We start from the raw sequence: 22,668 nt of genomic DNA on the forward strand, positions 1-22,668 counted from the left end.
CCTGGCTAACATGGTGAAACCCCGTCTCTACTAAAAAATACAAAAAAGCTAGCCGGGCAAGGTGGCGGGCGCCTGTAGTCCCAGCTACTTGGGAGGCTGAGGCAGGAGAATGGCCTAAACCTGGGAGGCGGAGCTTGCAGTGAGCTGAGATCCGGCCACTGCACTCCAGCCTGGGCTACAGAGCGAGACTCCGTCTCAAAAAAAAGAAAAAAAAGAAAAAAGAAAAAAAAAAGAAAAATGAAGTCTCAATGCTTAAGGAGTAGGAGCTATGTTCCACCTACTTGAAGGTAGAGGACCTACACACATTATTTAGTGTTCTTCTCCATGGGAGATTTGTCTGTCCTCCCACATTAATTAATTTATTTATTCAATCATTTATTTATATTAGTATGGACAATGAACATTTATTTTAGACTTGGGTCATAATCCAATACTACTTTATTTTGTTGCTCAAAATATTCCTGCTTCAGTCATTGGGAGCTCTTTTAATTGACTCATGTTCCTTTGACATGCCCCCATCAGTGTGGGGTTTTTTATTTTAATTTTTGAGTACTGGTAAGTTTGACTTTATTAAAATTAAAAACTTCTATTCACAATAGCAAAGACTTGGAATCAACCCAAATGTCCATCTGTGACAAACTGGATTAAGAAAATGTGGCACATATACACCATGGAATACTATGCAGCCATAAAAAAGGATGAGTTTGTGTCCTTTGTAGGGACATGGATGCAGCTGGAAACCATCATTTTCAGCAAACTATCGCAAGAACAGAAAACCAAACACCGCATGTTCTCACTCATAGGTGGGAACTGAACAGTGAGATCACTTGGACTTGGGAAGAGGAACATCACACACCGGGGCCTATCATGGGGACGGGGGAGGGGGGTGGGATTGCATTGGGAGTTATACCTGATATAAATGACGAATTGATGGGTGCTGACAAGTTGATGGGTGCAGCACACCAACATGGCACAAGTATACATATGTAACAAACCTGCACGTTATGCACATGTACCCTAGAACTTAAGGTATAATAATAATAATAATAAAAAGAAAAATAAATAAATAAATAAATTGATTTAAAAAAAATTAAAAACTTCTGATCTGGGAAAGACTGTCAAGAGGATGAAAAGGTAAGGCACAGACTGGGTGAAAATATTTGCAAACACGCACATCTGATAAAGGACTTACAACCAAATTACACAAAGAAATCTTTAAGATTCAACAGTAGGAGAACAACCCAATTAAAATGAAAAAAAAAAAAAACAATTATCTGAAGAAAAACCTAACCAAAGTAGATATACAGATGACAAATATGAATATTAAAAGATGTTCAACATCATTCATCACCAAAGAGTTGCAAATTAAAACAAGATATAACCCCACACCTATTAGAATGGCTAAAAAAAAAAAAAAACAACCTGACAATACAAATCGCTGGTGAGCATGCAGGGCAGCAAGAACTCTTATTCATTGCTGGTGGAAATGCAAAATGGGACAGCCACTTTGGAAGACAGTTTGGTAATTTCTTACAAATTTAAATGTAGTCTTACCAGCCATATAATGCAACATTGCAGCCTAGGTATTTAACTCAGGTGATTTGAAAACTTAAGTCTACATAGAAACTTGCATATGAATGTTTAAGCAACTTTAGTTATAATCACCCCAAATTAGAGGCAACTAAGATATCCTTCAAAAATGAAACGATTCTGTATACTTCTGAAATGGTGAGTGTATAGCACTATGCATCTGCCAAAACTCCTCGAACTTCATAACACAAAGAGTGAATCTTAATGCATGTAGATTAAAAAAAAAAAAATCATTTAGGAGGTTGGAGGATCCCAGGATTGACTGTAGACTGTGACAAAGGAATCTACTTGTATTATAAGTGTATGAAGCAACCTCACTGAAGGTGGTGGGAGAAAAGGCTACTTTGGAACTTGAGGGGAGTTGTTGGAAATGTGTGGATCTTAGGACTAAAGGCGAAAGAAACTGTCCATAAGCACTGTACTCTAGTTGACATAGTTCTTACAGGGCTATGGGCTAACAATTATGGTACTGCTCTACATGTACACTGGAAGGGGACAAGCAAGTAAATGGATGGTGGATGGTGGGACCCAGATTTCTCACTGTTGGATTGGGAGGTTACACACAAGCACAGGATGATACATGTGGCAATGAATTAGAGTTTGGGATACAAGTATGAACTTATATCTAGCTTAATATAGATATAGATAGATTCTGGTTTAGGATGCATGTAACTTTTCATGATTTGTAAGCTAAGAGGGCCTAAAAGTAATGACATCCAGTAGTAAGGCATGTGCCCAGACTTATTTCTAATACCATCGTTCAATAACAGAAACAAGGGCTATTCGGAGAAATGGCTAATTTTAGGGTTGGGGCAGAAAATACACGAGATTAGCCTGGAGGATCTTGTAGTACCACAAAGTAAGGACGTTTAACATTCTCTTACTTGATGGTTACCAAAAAAAGTATTCATTAAAACTGACATAGATTTTTCAAATAAAATGCAAAATTTACATAACTTTGAGACGTTTCTTTCTGGGGGTGGCTGCTAAAATTTTACTTCCAACCTATCCAGATGATTCTTGGCAGGGATACATGTATATGTGTTTATTTTTCTCTGCCATTTCTAACTTAGAGGCATCTCACTGGCAAGAAATTGAGATGTACTGTTCTAGTCTATGATATACAGTCCAGCCTTCTCTGGCTTTATAAGGGATTGCCAGCATTTAATCTTACCTGCCACAGGTGAAGTTGATTGGGGAAATGGGGTACATGGTTAACCTCTGTGGCACATAAGAATAGAATTGAACTAGATACCTGTTTTACATTGGAATCCTTAATGACCTGATATTATTATTTTTTAATTATATGACAGAAATGCTGGGGTGTCATAGACACTGTTTTGATATCCTGTTACTCTTTAACCTTTGCAGACATTCTTACATTCTAGATAATCTTCCAAGCATATCAGAGGAAAGGAAAATGAATGACAAATCTTACTATGATTAATATATGATGATGAACACCTTCACAGCTTTTCTTGCTGCTTTTCATTATCTGAGGGTTATTTCTCGTTCGCTTTTTAGATGAGAAAACTCTCTACCCCTTATCAGTCTTTCATTTCTCTAAAATTAGAGTGAAACTTCTTGGTAGAAAAGTGTCTTGATCATATCCCTACTTTATTATCTTCAAATGATTTATTCTCTGGGCCTTAGGGAAAAAAACCTCAAAAAGGGGAAAATAAGTTTGCTATGCTCTATAACCATCCAGATACCTTCACGGAGACTGTGGCAGAGGCAGACTCTATCCCACCCATCTCCCCAGCCTCTCAGCCTTGTAATAGTACCTGCCCTGATCTGGCCCCTGCCTCCTAATGAGAAATGTAGAATGAGAGTTATGTGAGCTCAGTTAGTATAAAAAGCACTGCAGCCCTTAAACTAATCAATTTCTATATTTACTACAGCCCCTGATGAAAAATGACTCATTGTGCAGTGTTCAGAGATATGTGATAAACCATCATACTTCCTGCAATGGAACATGGTCAGAAGATGTGGGAAATCACACTAAATTCACTTTCCTGTGGACAGAGCAAGCACACACTGTTACGGTTCTGGCCATCAATTCAATTGGTGCTTCTGTTGCAAATTTTAATTTAACCTTTTCATGGCCTATGAGCAAAGGTAAGAAGAGGTACAGAGTAGTAATCCATTGCCTCTTTTAATATTTAACTTTTGCCAACTCTCCTATTTTAAATTATCTTTCAAGCAACCTGCAATTCTCTGCATCTGAAAGTCTCTCTTTCACCTTTCATCTCTTCTTTGTCTGGAAAAATAACAAAGTACATTGTACAATGATCATGTAATACAGTCCTTGAGCTTTCATGTGGGAGAACATTGTTGTAATGGTATTCTAATATATGAGAATGTTTTAGTGAATCTAATACTTAAATCTTTTGGACCAATGGAGATCTTTAGGTCAATAATTCTCTCTCCCTATATACATATACATGTATATATTTATATTCACACATACATGCATATAAATATGTAAAAATAAGTATATATCATATTAAATATATGCTTAACACTATGTAAAATAGTAATAGCATGACATGTGGATGCAGGTTAATTGCTGAGACTTAAAATTACTATGGACTTCATTTAATGTGAGTGACGAACCTCCTTGCATTAATTTTGATATATCTGATTAATCAGAGAATTGAGACCCACTTTCAATAGGAGTTTCTACTCTAGGTTACATATTCAAAATGTAAATTTTTAACGGAAAACACAAATTTTCTGTGTCTCTACCAATCTATAGAGGCCTTTCCAAGTGTTACCTCCTTCTTGAAATCTTTGCTTATTGCTTTATTGGATATGCCCTATCTCTTCTTTAAATCTCAGAGTCCTTCCTGTCTTTCTTAAAGTATTTTATGTCCTGCTTTATATTATGATTACCTTTGTATGTATAGTGTAAGCATCTTACGAGTTCCATAGTACCCAGCTCAATGTTTTACGCTTAACATTTTCTAAGTATATATATTCTAGAAATATCTGTAGAATGCCTCAGTTGGGTAGGTAGTGGGAATTGTAATGTGAGAGAAACTATAATGATTGGAGCATCCAGAGCCAAATAGGTAAGACAGGTATTAATGAAAAAATCATATAAGTGAATGTCTATTTGCAAACTGAGATAAGGGCCTGCAGGAAAGGAGTATAATTTTATGAAAGGAAAGAAAGGATCCTGACCTGGCATTGAGATTCAGAGAAGCAACCTTGAGGAAGTGGTACTGAACTGAAATCTGAAATGTGAGTAGGAATTAAACTTCCCCAAAAGATGTAGGGAAGGGCAGGAAAAGCATTGGCTGCTAACACGATCAGCCAGATCAAAAGTCAAGGGCACATGATAGAAAATGAAGACAGACAAAGGTGACTTTGGTGTGGAAAATCATGGAAGGCAGAGAGGTAGGTTGAGACTTGGCCCTCAGGGCCTTGTAGGCATGATAGGAATTTTACCTTCAAATGTAGAAATCTGCTGGAGGCTTTTAAGTGGGATGCTGTACAGGTAGTGTTAAGATGAAAAGATTTGTGCTTTGAGAGTATCACTCCATCGGTGGGAGAGGATGCTTAATCGGCTTGTGCGGTATTCCATATGAGAATGCCTTTTCGAATATATCACAAAATTGCTTTTTTAAGGTTTTAGGTAGTACCATGTTTCTCTTCAATATCATATATTCCCATATCTCTGTTTAAATGACTCTCATGATATAAAAAATTGTCATGTATTATATTTATTTGTGTAAATTGTCTGTCTTCTCTTCCTTATCCCCTTCTTTAGTAGGTTATAAGTTCCTCAAAAGTATTAGTAGATTTTTTATTAATTTTTAATTTAAAAATTGATTTCCTTCTTTTCCCCTCAGTAAATATCGTGCAGTCACTCAGTGCTTATCCTTTAAACAGCAGTTGTGTGATTCTTTCCTGGATACTATCACCCAGTGATTACAAGCTAATGTATTTTATTATTGAGTGGAAAAATCTTAATGAAGATGGAGAAATAAAATGGCTTAGAATCTCTTCATCTGTTAAGAAGTATTATATCCATGGTAAGTTTACTATACTTTAGTGAGTTGCTCTCATGGATTATATGACACTACAGATTATTAATTTAATTAATATAGCCAGTTAATGAAAACTTCAAAAATATAGATGATACTACCATCCTAATACATATAATCCTATAACCTTTATCAAAACATTTAATTCTCTTTCTCTTCTTTTCTTTTCTTCTTCTTCTTCTTCTTTTTTTTTTTTTTTTTTAACAGGGTCTCTCTGTGTTGCCCAGGCTGGAGTGCAGTGGAGCGAACATGGCTCACTGCAGCCTCTACCTCCTGGGCTCAAGCTATCTTCCCACCTCAGCTTCCTGAATAGCTGGAACTATAGGCACATGCCATCACACCCAGTTAATTAAAATTTTTTTTTTTTTTGGTAGAGACAAGGTCTCACTATGTTGCTCAGGCTGGTCTTGAACTCCTAAGATCAAGTGATTCTCCTGTCTCGGCCTCCCAAAGTGTTGGGATTACAGGCATGAGCCACCAGACCCAGACTAATTCTATTTCCTTTGACATTTTCTCATTTTAATATTTTATACAGGGGATATCATATCATGTCAATTTTCTCCTCAATTTTTTCTACCATTGTTTTTAATGATATCGCATTTTATTCCAAAGTCTACTTAAACTGTTTAAGATTATGTTGCTTCTAGCTTTATCTTTTCTTAAATCATTTTTTAATAGCTTTTGATATCTTCTGCCAAATTGTTTCCTCAAACTGTGTACCGCCTTATAAGGCCACTAGCAATGAGTGGGAATGCTAGCCTGGTCAGAGGAGCTAGAACTGGGTAACCTAGACCAGGGTATTCTCCTAAAGGTAGACCAGTTATCCCAGGAGGTGAGTCAAGTACAAAGTGTAAGTGCACAAGACAGCATTTCTAAGTCTGAGTAAAGATTGAGGGAAGTTAACTAGGGAGGCTAAGGATTGCTATGATCTTATTATACAATATCATACTAAGGACTCATACCATTATTTTATATCAGGGACCTAGAATTTAGCATCAGGGTACATTTATTTGCAAATTTTTGACCTGAATTTAATTCATCACCACTGCTGCCCAGGTGGTTACTCTCTGTGCTTTTCTTTAAAACATGAGGATATAAAATTTAGGCTTCACAGAGATCTCACTTCTTCTGGATATATTCTTCTAGAATATTCATATATTATTAGAATTTGTGAAAATCATGGATCGATCCACCTGGAGCTTTGCTATAGGGTTGGTCATTTTCTGTGGATCAAAATCCCAGGTATTGCAAAGGGTCTCGTGGTCTCTACCACCATTTTGTTTGCATAGGATTTCACAAGACTATTTAGTCTCCCAGCTACCTTGAATGGAATGGGGAAACTAAGTAAGCTAAAAAAAAGGAATATTGCCCACTTTGGGGGTAAGGGAGAGGTAGTAGAACATATTGCTCTGGAAAAGGAAATGAAGGAAAGGAAAAGCTCATACACCCTGCACTTGAACAAATTGGCTATCACTGGAACATGGCTTTGAAAAATTGCAATCTTCTGTCTCTGGGTAAGATTTTTTAGAAAAATATTTGGAAAACTATTGTCATTACTAGATGATTAGAAGTGCTTAAGTGTGTTTTGAAACTCCCTTGATAATTTAATCCATAAATAATAAGTAATTTCTATGTTTGGAAATATAGGATAGTCACTTTAATTCTTTTTTAAAACGTATGTTCCACTCTACTGTTAATTACGTATAAATGAGTCTTTTATGTATTTTTCTCCTCAGATCATTTTATCCCCATTGAGAAGTACCAGTTCAGTCTTTACCCAATATTTATGGAAGGAGTGGGAAAACCAAAGATAATTAATAGTTTCACTCAAGGTAAAAATCATAATTTTAGTTTCCTTTTACACCAATGTGTGTGCCTAATTTGTCAGTAGTAATATTGCCATCTGATTATTCTTTTTCTGATAGATCATGGAAGAGTCCAGAGTCTTCTGTAGATTTTTCATGGTGAGGTTCCAAAGGAAATATTTTTTTCCTCCAAAAATAAAACTGGAGCTATAGAAATAAAGTCACTGGGCCTCTTATATTTCTGATTCATCTTACTGTATTTGGAATACCAACATTTTGATTTTGTTATTACTTTTTAATTTGTCTTCAAATCTAAGCAACCTAGCAATGATATTTCAAGAGATAAACATTTCATCTAGTGTTAGAATAAAAATCATTTAAAAAATTCATACATGTATTATTCAACAGATATTAATTGAATATTGTTCTAAGCACTGGGGATTGAATCATGAACATAAGTTTCTGCCCTTATGGATCTTAAATACCGGTGCTCTAATTGACAATGGTGGGCAATAAATAATTATATAATGTCAGATAGAAATAAGTGCCATGAAGGAATATAAAAACAAGATAAAGGGATGACATTAAATGTAGCATTTTAGTTGATAGCCAGAAATGGTCTTTCTATGGAGGTAGATAATATTCGAGTAAAACCTTGCAAGTGCAGTAAGACCCTACTTGATATTGTCAGTAGATTCTTGGAAACTGCAACTTGATGCAACATGACGTACAGGAGGTCCTTGAATAACATCATTTTGTTCAAGGTAGTTTCATTATAATGTTGATGAGAAAAAAAAGGTTTTGTTTTACATTGCCATTTGACTTAACATTGCAGTTTCCAAGAGCCTATCAATGATGTTCAGTGAAGACATAACTGCACAAATAGCAAAAGCATTCCAGGAAAAGGGACAGTGTATGAAGAGCCCCTAAAGAGTGGGGATGCTTGGTGGTTCAAGAAACAGCAAGGAAATCAGTGTGTGTGGAGTGAGCAAGATAGAGATTGGCAGGTGTGGAAGGTTGGGTCCTCCAGGAGTAGATACTGAGACAGTCATCATAACAGTTTTGACACCTTGACCCCTTATAATGTAAACATGATCAGATAGAGGGGAATGACAAATGAATAAATTTGAAAAAATACTTTGCTAATTTATAGTAGATATGATGCTGAACAAAATAGTATTTTATTAATGTGATCACAACATATTTTTATCTTCCTGTTCTTTATTTTTATAGTTTTGAAGGTAATAGAGATTTATGCTGAAATCAGAAAATGTCTACTATAATTTTTGATACAGAAAGAAATTAATATTTCCTCAAGTTTCTGTGCTGTGTAAATTGTATTTCTTTTTCAGATGATACTGAAAAACACCAGAATGATGCAGGTTTATATGTGATTGTGCCAGTAATTATTTCCTCTTCCATCTTATTGCTTGGAATATTATTAATATCGCACCAAAGGTATTGTACTTGAGGTTAAGAATCTTTAAGGCAAAAGTCCTTAAGCATATTCAAACCCTGATTTAAAACCTTCTAAATCAGCAATATTAAAGTCTTCTAAGTGCTTTTATATGTAGTCTGTATACAATTAAGAAAGCATAAAAAGGAAAGGCCTGTTGTCAGGAAATGGCATTCCATTTTGCTAGGACTATAAGAATTAAAGAATGAGGAAAGAAACACGAAATGCAGCTTAACAGTTAAAGACAGGTTTTCTTTAGATAAAACCTGAGAGGGGCTCCTGGCCAATTTTGGTCAGAAGCCCTTTCTCTTACAGACTAAGAGTATATATTGGTTTTAGGGTGAGGGGGCTTATCACAAGCTTGGAATGTTTATGTGTGAGGGAGAAGTTTATGGTGGAGTTGGAATGTCTCTGGGAGGAGGGGAGGTTATCTTGGGGCTGGCATGTCTCTGGTCAGGGAGGTTGGAATGTTTCTGGTTGGAGATGTTATTTGTCATTTATGGTCATGCTGACCTTAGCCATTAGGCTGATGCCCTTTGGATTTAGGTGGTTTTTGATTAAGGTGAATTTTAAAATGAGGTGCTTGTCCATGATGGTGATGCTCTTGCTCTGTCAAGGACAACATAACTTCAAGGAAGAATTTAGTTTTTTTTTTTTTTTTTTAATGTATGTACATTCAGAAAACAACAAGCTTATAACAGGAAATCCTAAGCAGTATGTTCTTGGAGGTGGCAAAAATGACTTTCAGAGTTCTGCAGTTTGGGTCAAGGACTTTTTGTGGTGAAGTGGGTGGTAAAAGTAGCCTTTTAGTGGCGACCTGGAGCTGTCAGTTCATTTATGATCAGCAGGCACTCTGCTTTTTAGAAATCAGAACTGTGTGGCTCAGTCTGCTTGGCTTGTCAGGCAAATAAATGACTGAATTCCGTGGATGGTGGCATGGGTGCCATGGTAATCTCTGTGCTGAGAAGTCCAGTGTGGTTATTTTACACATGCCAAATCTCTGTAGAAACCATTGTCTTCAGGCAAAAAAGAGGGAGAGGAGATTTTAGAATCAGAATTTATCTTTTAGTTAAGTGAGTTGGTGGGGCCACATCAAGTGGAATTTTTTCTGGTACCCACTTGGTGGCCATTTTTAATATTTCAGTTTTGAGAGAAAGCTATGCAGTGTTTAGCATGGTGCTTGGCACACGGCTTTCAATAAGTATTGGCTATTTCAATTATTACTATGATTTTCAATTTTGGTCTAGATAAAAGTTTGGTAGAAATCTTCATGGGCTAGCATGTGAAAATGCATCTTATCCTACAGAGGCATAGTTGATCTGGTGGACTAATTTCTAGCTTGTCTATTCACTAACTGTTCACATTTTCAATATGAATGTTTTTCTCTAATTTTGATGCCCTGTTTATCCTTTGTAGAATGAAAAAGCTGTTTTGGGAAGATGTTCCAAACCCCAAGAATTGTTCCTGGGCGCAAGGACTTAATTTTCAGAAGGTTGCTTTTTCAATTTTTTTAAACTCAGAATGTATAAGATTGTATTCTAGATGCCATATGACTTATAGAGCATTATGCTTTTTTGAGATTTAAAAGCTCGTATTTTATTCAGTTCATCTTAATATGTATATTTATTATATATTTTCAAGAATAGCAGGATGCAGGGATTTGAAATCAGGAAGAAACAAATTTCAGTGCATAGTTTATCGTATGAGAGTTCACAATATACATATGTTGCTTCTGTGTCACAGCACATAATAAAATAAATATTATAAAGTTAAGGGTCAATCTGATGGACAACAGATACTTGGATACACCTTTTTTGGTATAAACTGTCTTTAGGCAAAAGGCTGGAATCAATATTTTTATTGGCAATAATTAGCCTCATAATTATTTAAATAAATTAGAAAATTATATGATCCTCAAATATTACAATCTGAAAGGTGCAGTAATCATAATAAAACTTATATTTATGCAGAAGTTCCTTTCAAGTACAAGTATTTTATGAAAGTTAGCCAACTATAATAAAATAATTTGTATTTACTTCTATAGTAGGATTTTTCAGAAAGCTCTAGTTTATTGAATGTTTTATTAATTCTCATAATGTCCCTTGAAGCAAGGTTAGCTTTCTACTCATATAACTGGAAAAATAGAATTCAGTCAAGTCAAAATACACAAATTTTTAAACAATACTTATTGGGAGGTTATTATCCAGGTTCGGTGATTGCATCTTTGTCATTAGTCACTTGTTAAAAGTCTTCAATGATTTCCTTTTGAACACAAGATATAAACTAAAGCCTCCTGAAGCTATAAATAGTACTCAATGACCTCTTTCTACAATCTGTTATCAACCTACCTATGCGACTTTTTCTGTCCGTGGGCCTTGATGATACCTTTACTGTTCCCATCCACCTACACAGAGCCTTCCTTGTACATGAAGATCTTGCTCTAGGCCCTTCTTTCCTGATGCCTTCCTTTAGCCAGTGTAATTCAAAAGACTTTCTACCCCCTTTAAGTTCCTAGAGCATTGTATTGTTTTATTTATTGTGGATAGTGCTCTGATTTCAAAGACTGTATTTTATCCATCACAAATATTTGTGGTATTCCTCCTGCTGTTGTATATATGCAAAACACTGAGATACATATTCTTACATTTATTAAGATGTTTACTGACATTCTCAATGTCTCGATTTCCTCTTCTGTGAAATAGGCTACTTACCTTATTAGGTTGTTTGGGATACTAAAAAAGATGGTACTTGTGACATAGTAAGGTCTCAACAAATATTAGTTATTATTTACATATTTGTGTATTTTATATTACTATTATTATTCTTTCAGTTACCCTATGGGACAAGTGTTATTCTCTCTATTTTACAGAAGAGAAAGCTGAAGTTCATAGTGGTTCAGTAACTTGTTTTAGAGGCAAGATTAGCTTACCAGTTTGTCTGGCTTTGAAGCCTGTTCTAATAGCAGCTGTTTTCTATAGCAGTGGCTTCTTTTTCTTTCTTTCTTCTTCACCATGACCCACAGTGAAAAAACTTAGGTTGGTGCAAAAGTAATTGCAGTTTTGGCATTTTTAATGTATAAATACATTTTGCCTTTCAACCTAGTACACCATAGATAGAGATACGCAAGACCTAAATGAAAGATTTGCAAAACAGTTTTACTACTTGCTTGAAATAGAATGTTTTAAAATTCTATTTTATTTGTTAAAAATGCTGGTTGCAAGACACTAAATTGATTTCACAACATTCGAGTGGCCTATGATTTGCAGTTAGAAAAACACTGTTCTACAGCTCATCAATGAATAAGTAAACAACTAATATTGTAGACATAATGAACAATGACAAAGATTGAATTGTAATTTCTCAGCAGGAGAAAGAATGCCCTGTCTTCAGAAGCAGCAGCAGTGTTGTTTTATATATGAACAATTCTTTTTATAGAAACTTCACTTTGCCTGGTCTAACCAGCCACACTCCTATACACTCCTCACCTGTGCTGTTGTTCACTAAGCCGCAGTCTCCTTTCATTAAAACAGCGTTGCCGAGTTTTTCAAGTAAATATTTTTCTCTCATTTATCTTTTATTATGAATTCATACAGTGACATGTTGTGTAGTTGTGATTAGAAAGTCAAATATTTCCAGAAATTTTTAAAATATCAGTCCTACAAATAAGAACATTCGCACCCACTGTATTTTAAAAATTCTTCACATTTCTTTAATTTACCAGAACTTGAAAAAATGTGGCAATATTTCAATCTACTTGTATATAAGGTCTGTCAGATGACCTGTGATAGCATTCATTTCATCCATATATTCAATATGATTGAATATTTATCCTATACCAGTCACTATAGTATGCCCTGGCATTATAAGGAAAAGAAAAATACTGTATGCTCTTGAGTATACAGTTTAGTGGGGAAGATAATCATTAATACATTTATCATGGAAATAACATTACTATTTTTTGTACAAATTTAGGGGGCACATGAGAAATTTAGTGACATATATATAACACACAATGATCCAATCACAACCTTACAGTTGTAAACTACATGTTGTGAAAGAAGGGGTCCCACTGTGCTGAGCACTTATAATGTGGGAACCTGGCTTATCAGTGGGGGTGAATGAATAAAGTTAAGCAAATTACATTTGGGCCAAGATCTGGTAGATGAACAATTATTAAGTAGGTTTTGAGGCAGAGATGTGGTGTCCAGCTAAGCACCTGCAAACACTAAGTCATGTGGAAGGCAGTACCCAGCGTATTCACAAACTGGAAATGGGAAGACTACAAGATGTTTTCTTAAATATGAGGGTTTTATGTCAAAAACCCTAAATACTTATCTAAATAAAATTCCTAAAGCTTCACTATATAAGTATATATTAATTCAGGGAATGATCATCTTACTTTTTAATGCCACTTAAAAAGAGGCTGAAACACTCTCCCTTCAGCATTTAAGCTCTGAAATCTTACCTATGGACCACCATGAAGTGGCTTCTCAGTGTTCAGGAGGGCCATGAAATGTTCAGGCCCACATCAGCAAAATGCCGTGTAAACCTGCACCAAATTCTTTTTCCCTTTGCCAGAAAATGCCTGGCACAAAGGAACTACTGGGTGGAGATTGGTTGAATCAGGAAATGCTTGAGGACTACGTCCTACCCTGCTGCCACACCTGCTCTCCCTGAGGTGCGCACAATGCTGCCACAGGTCATCTGACAGACCTTATATACAAGTAGATTGAAATATTGCCACATTTTTTCAAGTTCTGGTAAATTAAAGAAATGTGAAGGATTTTAAAAATACCATGGGTGTGAATGTTCTTATTTGTAGGACTGATATTTTAAAAATCTCTGGAAATATTTGACTTTCTAATCTTGTAAATTATTTTTTAAGCACAGCTAACCCACAAGATGCTTAGTTTATTACTAGGGCTGACCAGGTGCATAAATAACACTGTTAGGAATAAATCAGGTTTTGGAATATAATAGAACACTTAAAGAGTGAAGGAGAATATAACTTCAAAGATTTTATTAATGATAAAAATCTTGTAAAATTCATTAACTTTTTTCTATTTAGCCTGTTGTTTTAATCTCCTAAATAATTAAAATGTACCTTTTTCTTTTTGAGACAGAGTCTCACTCTGTCACCCAGGCTGGAGTGCAGCGTTGCGATCTCAGCTCACTGCAGCCTCGACGACCCTGGGCTCAATTGATCCTCCCACCTCATCCCCCTTGGTAGCTGGGACCTACAGGTGCATGCCACCATGCCTGGCTAATTTTTGTATCTTTTTGTAGGTACGGGGTTTTGTCATGTTGCCCAGGCTGGTCTTGAACTCCCAGGCTCAAGTGATCCACCCACCTCGGCCTCCCAAAATGCTGGAATTACAGGTGTGAGCCACCACATCCGGCCTAAAATATGCTTTTTAAAGGAAAAATAACATAGCGTAACTCACTTTATATTACTAAAGAGGAAAAGGGAAATTTACCATCCACCCTATGTTTCATATTCATGTTATTTTATTTAATTATTTCATAGGGCTAATAACCTTATATTTTCTGATGATAAAACTGAGACCCAGAGTGGTTCAGTAGCTTGTCTTGATCACCCAGGCTGTCCATGTAACATCTGTGATTCAAATCCAGATCTGTCTGATTCAAATTGATACCTGTGCTATCAGTTCCATATTAAAAATATATTTCTTAATATGCTTAATGCCACTAAATTATACACTTAAAAACAGTTCAAATGGTAAATATTGTTATGTATATTTTAGCACCATAAAAATGGGCAAATGATGTGAATAGGCATTTCTCCAAAGAAGATATACAAATAGCCAAGAAGCACAAATGAAAATATGCTCAGTGTCATTAGACAATAGGGAAACACAAATAAAAACCACAAGATGCCCAGTAGGATGGCTATAATAAGAGACAGATAATAAGTGTTGGTGAGAATGCAGAGAAATTAGAATTATCATATACTGATAGTGGGAATGGAAAATAGTGCAACTCTTTTGGTAAATAGTCTGACAGTTCTTCAAAAGGTTAAACATAGAATTATTATATGACCCAGCAATTCCATTCCTAGGTATATACTCCATAGAAATGAAATAGCAAATCCCCATGGGAACTTTTATATGAATATGCATAGCAGTATTATTCATAATAGCCAGAATGTGAAAGTAAACCCAATCATGAATAAATAAGCAAACAAACAAAAAACCCACAGTATATTGCAAAAAGCAGACCAGAGGGGCCTATTGTTTTTAAAAATAATTCAAATACAAATATAGTATTTTTTAAAGGAAGTAATAATTTCTATATCAAGTATCTAATTTGTTCTCCAAATTCAGATATTTTGAATATTGATTTTTATGAAAGCACTCTTAACCTGTAATTTCTAGACATCTAACATGATTTTCAAAATCTTCCCTAAAATTAAAAAAAAATTCTCCTCATTTTTGTTGTTTTGAATTTTCAATGATGAATCTGGAGTGGTTCTTTTTTTATTTAACGTGGTTATTTTTTGAAGAGACTTTCAATTCCATGTCTCCTGTCAATTCTAAGAAATTATATTATTTATTTGATAATTTCCTCTCCTCTTGTTTCTTTGTTTCTCTTTCTAGAATCTATATGTTGGATGATGGACCTTCTGCATAGATCTTCCACATTTCTTACCTTTTATCTCATATTTTCTGTTTCTTTGCTTTTTGTGTGTGTGTGTGTGCTACATTCTGAGACTTTGTCATACCCTCTTCTTCCAGTGTATCTGTTGGATTTTTATATACTATTATTTTTGTAAATTTCCAAATATTCTTTCTCAGAGTATTCTGTTCTGGTTTTATGCATATTTTCTTAAATGTTGCTAGAAATACAAATTCGAGGATTTTTGTTCTTTTATTTTAAAAATTCTTTTTTCTTCTATACCCTGAATTATCTGTGTTCCTTCTAGGTCATATGTTCCTGTTGTTTATCTTGGCCTCTCTTTTATTATCTCAGACTTTCCTCCCAATATCTGGTAATCCTTTGTTTTCCTTTCATGTTTAGGAATGAAACAGTAGATAGGCTGACTGGGAGCCCAGTGTATACAGGCAGGGATTGTTGCCCTGGGTGAGTAGGCAGGGTTCTCTGGCCAGATGAGGAAAGATGTGCTCTCAGCTAGCAATATTCCATGGCTGCTGTCTTCCTCCCCAGACTTTTGAGAACAAACGCTCAGTCTGGTTTTGAACGGTAGTTCTTACATGAAGGCTCTTCCGTGTTCAGCAGAGGAGTAGAAGAGCCCCATTCCATATATAGAACTTCCTTTAGGCCCCAGTTTCCAGTCACAGTTCTCTTTTCTTCCTGTGTTTTTACGTGCCATTTCTTCACGCACTGTCTCTGCTGTATACGGCAGGGCTAATTTTCTTTCTCCTCAGCTGCAGTTGGACATATTCTGGTCTTCAGTTTTCTTTGCTCACCTTCTTTGATCTATACTCTTCCAATTGTTTTCTATCTTTTAGCAGTGAATGAAAATTACTCATTTCTCATTAGCCCTCTCAGATCACCTTCTTTGTGGTGGGTCTGTATTTGACTCATTTACATACTGCCATTCCAACAGAATCTCTAGAGAGACAAGAGAGAAACCTGTTCAGTTTGCCATCTTGAATCAGAATACCATTTCTGTTTATACCTTAAAAATCAGAACCTTAAACACAGATTGAATTTTTGTTGTAAGAAAATGTATTATGCTAACTCAATAGCCTTGCTTTTCTTCCAATTCAAATTTTAGAGTGTAAAAGAACTATGACCTTTCTTACTTTGTTTTGCACCTTTTTACCTTAGCATTTCTGCCTAATTTGTTAAATTTCTTCTAAATCCAAATAACCTGGGTTTTTCCCTTAAAGATATTTTAAGCCTCTTTAATTCATTTTCAATTTGCTCCACTCTTTTTTATTCTTTAATTATTTTACAATATTTTTCTCATTCTCTGTTTTTTGTTTGTTTTTATCCAGCCATGCTGCTATGTCTACATTTATGCCAGCTTTCACAAGAGTTTACTCCATTTAACAACTTCCTTTAGTGGGGCTAAAGCTAGAAAGAAATAGATTTTTCCTTGGGATCTAAAAACTATCTTAGATTCCCCAGCCAGCCCTAGGCCTCCAAATAAGCAGCTCAACAACCTGTGGACTCCCAAAACACCATCCTCACAGATCTGAATCAGAAGCATCCCTAACATTGCTAGATGGCCTTCCAAATGTGTGGAAGAGCTGGTGCATTTTCGAGTTAAAAGTTCTGTTTAGAAGTAACCATCTCCGCTATGCCCGGAAATGCACATTACTGGGCCTAGAAGTGTATATTTCACTCCCCTAAAAACACAACTTCAGTTTTGTTTATTTTTTTGTTCCTTATGGCCCTCAGGTTATGAGGAACCAGGAGAGAGTATAAATCAATCTGCTGAATTTTAGCACAGCAAGTAGTAAAGAAAACAAATAACATGTTCTTCTGCTTATTTGTGTTTGGGACAACCTTTCATCTTCCATTGTGTTATAGAAAGATTGTTGGACTAGAAAAAAAGAACTAAGTCAGGGTCCTCCCTATACTTTAATTATCCATGTAACCTTTAGCAAATGATCTTGGCAGCCTCAATTGCTTTGTCAGAAAAAAGGGAGACACTTGGACCATATGATTTCTCAGATCTTATTGCTAGATTTTAAAAACCCATGGTAATGAATGGTTCTGTGATTCTATTCTTTACCATTTTTAGCACTTATTTCTATTTTTTTAATTTTTCTTTTCACTGCTCTCCTCTTTTATTCTTTCTCGTTCCAAACTATCCTATATTGCTGTTGGTTCTCCCTCTTTTAACATTTCCAGCTCGTTGTTCTTCTCTCCTTTTACCTATTCTGTTATTTCCCTGTAAGTTTTTCCCTTCCTGGGGTTATTAAAGCTGTCCTTAGAGGGTGATATGAAGACATTCATTAAGAAAATGGGAGAAGCCACCTTAGTTCAAAATTTTGCCCTTTCCCAAAAGGATGCATTATTGTAACCTGACACAAAAATTTATAGTCCAGAACCCATGCTTGACAGACAATGTTTATTGAAATCTTTTATCTTTTTCTTTGTGAGTGATTTTTTATTTTGCTTTCTTATTTTGTTTTATTTTATCTAAACAGAGAACGGACATTCTTTGAAGTCTAATCATGATCACTACAGATGAACCCAATGTGCCAACTTCCCAACAGTCTATAGAGTATTAGAAGATTTTTACATTTTGAAGAAGGGGAGCAAATCTAAAAAAAATTCAGTTGAACTTCTGAGAGTTAACATATGGTGGATTATGTTGATTTAGAACTTAAAATAGATGTGTAAATTTGGGTTCAAAATATAGATTTGAGTCCAGTTCAGTTTGGATGTATGAGTAATTTTCAAATCATCTAAAGTTTAAAAGTAATATTCATGATTTCTGGCTTTTGATTTGTCATATTCCTGGTCATAAAACATAAAGAAAATTAAGGCTGTTGCTGTCATTACATATCTATTAAATGTCATCAAATACGTAGTAGACAATGCTGTAATTAGGTGAACTCTAAAACTGCAACGTCTGACAAATAGCTTTAAAAATACAATGATTGTAAGTATAGAATCAGTGAAAATATTTAGTTTGTATTTTTATGTCCAAAATTTTCCATTTTAGATTCCTTTATAGACACCTCAGCCTAAAAATCAGCCTATTCGGGTGTTCTTCTGAATATTTCCTGGCATTTTTATATCTAACTTTGTTCAGCCTGAGAATTTCAGTTTTCAATATCCTTGAAAATGCTTAAGTGCTAACTTCTGTTTCAGTTAAAAGGAAGCCCGAAGTTGTGTTTCTGCTGGTCACAGGACAGTGGGAGTTACAGTTCATATAAGAATGACCCTACGTATCCAGGTCAGATGGACCAGATCAGAAGGGAACATCAACTTCTAATCCAGCTTTCTTGTTTAATTATGACCTAAATCTAATTTACTTCCACTAAACCATCCAAGACCTCTGGCAGGCAGGGAAATGGGCAGTGATGCAAGAAAGGGAGACTCTTTGGAGCTTTTACAAATAGTTCATGGTGAGGACAGGACTTTTCTACTTTCAAACAGACCGCTTGCTGGTTTTATGAATTCAGCACACGAATTACACTGTGTTGCTCACATTCAAACCAAACCAAAGACTGTGTTTAATGAACTCAGTATTCAAATTTATTATATATAAGTATATATATGTATATATGGATCCCTTATATTTAGATTTTACTCATAGTTTTATTTGAACGTAGAAAAGAACTCTACAAAAACAGGAAGAATGTGTCTTTCTTCCGTTCTTGACTACTAATACATGTCATTGAAATGTAAAATCTAAATGTGAAATTATGAAAGGATATTCTTTACTGCCCACTGAACACATATTTAATATGTGCCCAGATTATTCTAAAATCTTTAAAAAAGATGCACATCATGAAATTTTAAAAATGAATATACTTTTAATAAAGTTTTATAACTCACTGACAAAACATATTTCAATAGTATATGAGTATGAGATTTCTTATCAAGTATGAGTGAAATATTCTATCTGAATGCATTTGAAGGCATTTACAGTATTTGATTTCAACAGATACTGATAATGACATTTTAGAGAGCATGAAATATATCAAACACATCATTTGAAGGACGTATGTGATCTTGACTATGGTTATGGGTTTTTTTGTATGTATTCCTTGTTTCATATTGATAGCATCTAATTCCTTTATTTGACAATCTTAATATGTAGGTTCATTTAAATTTTAAGACAGTTCAGTCCATATATAGTAGAAGCCTAAAGAAAAAAGAAAATGGGCAAGCAAATTTTTGAAGAAAATTATAGAACTATAGATTTCTTTAGGAAAAAAACAGACATAGGAACAGTTTTCTCTTCATATATTATGATTGTGATTAATAGGAAAAATTGTATTAATTCAGTATTTGTCATTATGCAGTATTTTAATACCTACATAAGTCTATTTTATTATTATATTTTGTGCTTGGTATATTTATTCCTTTATGTTTTTAATCACTAACATAATCTACTTAAGAGTATAAAACTATGCTAAATAAATTGTATTGTATCTGGAATATACTTGCCATTATGAAGAACAGCTGGGTATACCATTATTTCAAGCAATGAATCTGAATTCTATTAGTTTAAAAATTGTAAAATTCAAGTTAAATGACATGTATGATATATAAGCTTAACACATTTTCTATAGACCTTAATTTAGTTGTGTTAATTTTTCAATGTGATGTATCAACAGCTTTTTTTATTTTGCATTTATTTTTTCAATGTGTTTACATTGTATGAATTGAGATTTTTGCCTGCAGATTCTTGATTTGTAGTTGCTTGGCAGGATTTTTCTTTGTGATATAATCATTTCTATAAAAAATATGATGTACATTTGTCTTGTGTATTTGTCTTCATTTCACATGTCCATAGTAAATATTTTTACATGAAGTTATTTATAAAGAATAGTAATTTACCAGTGTGTGATCATCTCCTTCATCATCATTGTTCTCAACATGTGATATTATTAGCTCTTATTTTCAGATAGTCCCAAGCAGATTCTCAGTATACAGCAGATAAGTTTTTAATAGTCAACACAATTAGTTTACTTTCATACCATATCTTATTTCACAATACAGTTATTTTAACTGTTTTTAGACAAGTTATTTTGGTCATTTCATTTTATTATAATCCACTTTTTTCAATTTTGGGCTAAAATTTTTAGTTTGTGGGAATGTAATTTGCTACAAAATATTAGGAAGAAAGTATTTTCAGAAGATAGCATTTTCCAATAACAGTAGCCAGTCTTTCCTGAGAGCTAAGCACTTGCAGACACTAATTTATTTCTAGCCACAACACCATGAAGCATATTTTTAGAGATGATGAAATTGAAAGGCAGAGAGGTTAATGTACTTGTTCATGGTTGTAGAATTGGAAGAACTCAAGTCTAAGTCTGTTTTGTCCCACTTCCAAATGCTATCTTAAACGGGCTCTTCCTTATGCTTTTTGATATATGGATTTTAGTAAAAAACTAGTTAATTTGTGGTTGACTTACGTCCTTTATTATTAACTTAACACACTTCCATTTCTGCCAGTATGACATAATGAAGCAAAATTTTTTAACATAATTGAGCCTTAAAATGTGTGTTTTCTTTTAGCCAGAAACGTTTGAGCATCTTTTTATCAAGCATACAGCATCAGTGACATGTGGTCCTCTTCTTTTGGAGCCTGAAACAATTTCAGAAGATATCAGTGTTGATACATCATGGAAAAATAAAGATGAGATGGTGCCAACAACTGTGGTCTCTCTACTTTCAACAACAGATCTTGAAAAGGGTTCTGTTTGTATTAGTGACCAGTTCAACAGTGTTAACTTCTCTGAGGCTGAGGGTACTGAGGTAACCTGTGAGGACGAAAGCCAGAGACAACCCTTTGTTAAATATGCCACGCTGATCAGCAACTCTAAACCAAGTGAAGCTGATGAAGAACAAGGGCTTATAAATAGTTCAGTCACCAAGTGCTTCTTTAGCAAAAATTCTCCATTGAAGGATTCTTTCTCTAATAGCTCATGGGAGATAGAGGCCCAGGCATTTTTTATATTATCAGATCAGCGTCCCAACATAATTTTACCACACCTCACATTCTCAGAAGGATTGGATGAACTTTTGAAACTGGAGGGAAATTTCCCTGAAGAAAATAATGATGAAAAGTCTATCTATTATTTAGGGGTCACCTCAATCAAAAAGAGAGAGAGTGGTGTGCTTTTGACTGACAAGTCAAGGGTATTGTGCCCATTCCCAGCCCCCTGTTTATTCACGGACATCAGAGTTCTCCAGGACAGTTGCTCACACTTTGTAGAAAATAATTTCAACTTAGAAACTTCTAGTAAGAAGACTTTTGCATCTTACATGCCTCAATTCCAAACTTGTTCTACTCAGACTCATAAGATCATGGAAAACAAGATGTGTGACCTAACTGTGTAATTTCACTGAAGAAACCTTCAGATTTGTGTTATAATGGGTCATGTAAAGTGTAATAGATTACTTTATAGTTGTGGGTGGGAGAGAGAAAAGAAACCAGAGTCAAATTTGAAAATAATTGTTCCAAATGAATGTCGTCTGTTTGTCCTCTCTTAGTAGTATAGACAAAAAATTTGAGAAAGCCTTCATAAGCCTACCAATGTTGACACGCTCTTCTATTTTATTCCCAATCTGTAGTGGGAAGGTCCCTTGTTTCCAGCTAGAAATAAGCCCAATAGACACTATCTTTTGTGAAATGTAATTGTTTTTTTCAGAGAGCGTGTTGTTTTACCTTAAGTTTTTGTTTTGTACCAACACACACACACACACACTCACATTCTTAACACGTGTCCTTGTGTGTTTTGAGAGTATGTTATGTACTTATATTTTGTGCTATCAGACTGTAGGATTTGAAGTAAGACTTCCCTAAATGTTTAAGATAAACAGAGAATTCAGCCCTGGACTAAGGGGTTATACTTGTGAAGACTAATAAGCCAAGTGTTGTGTACCAAATTTAAGATATGTACCATAGAATGAAATAACCTCCAAGAATGGCGATGCCCACAATCTGTATTTTGATGACAGCACAAGCACTTTTGAAAACATAATGTCAGTTTTAATTCTTCTCTCTGAAAGATGTTGAAGTGGTCATTTTCTGATGAAGTTTGATTGCCAAATGTCACTGTATATCTCTTCAGAATAATTGTCTTCC

At 34.8% G+C, this 22,668-nt stretch overlaps 1 protein-coding gene across 3 annotated transcripts in view; it reads left to right on the top strand.

The window, feature by feature from the left end:
- Window positions 1-21,920, top strand: part of LEPR (leptin receptor) — an 86,111-nt gene extending 64,191 nt beyond the window's left edge. Inside the window, exons 14-20 of one of the 3 annotated variants that reach the window (XM_033225185.1) lie at window positions 3,492-3,708; window positions 5,448-5,630; window positions 7,379-7,474; window positions 8,800-8,905; window positions 10,320-10,395; window positions 14,190-14,282; window positions 18,047-20,331. In XM_033225185.1, coding sequence (XP_033081076.1) covers window positions 3,492-3,708; window positions 5,448-5,630; window positions 7,379-7,474; window positions 8,800-8,905; window positions 10,320-10,395; window positions 14,190-14,282; window positions 18,047-18,064 — 789 coding nt within the window. In that variant the 3' untranslated portion in view covers window positions 18,065-20,331. Of the gene's footprint in view, window positions 1-3,491; window positions 3,709-5,447; window positions 5,631-7,378; window positions 7,475-8,799; window positions 8,906-10,319; window positions 10,396-14,189; window positions 14,283-18,046; window positions 20,332-21,095 lie in introns of those variants that run through there. The other 2 variants (XM_033225187.1, XM_033225186.1) reach the window with 2 other exon arrangements.
- The last annotated feature ends 748 nt before the right edge of the window (window positions 21,921-22,668 follow it).

The sequence above is a fragment of the Trachypithecus francoisi genome, unplaced genomic scaffold, assembly GCF_009764315.1.
Source record: "Trachypithecus francoisi isolate TF-2019V2 unplaced genomic scaffold, Tfra_2.0 Lachesis_group12, whole genome shotgun sequence".
Lineage (NCBI taxonomy): Eukaryota > Metazoa > Chordata > Mammalia > Primates > Cercopithecidae > Trachypithecus > Trachypithecus francoisi.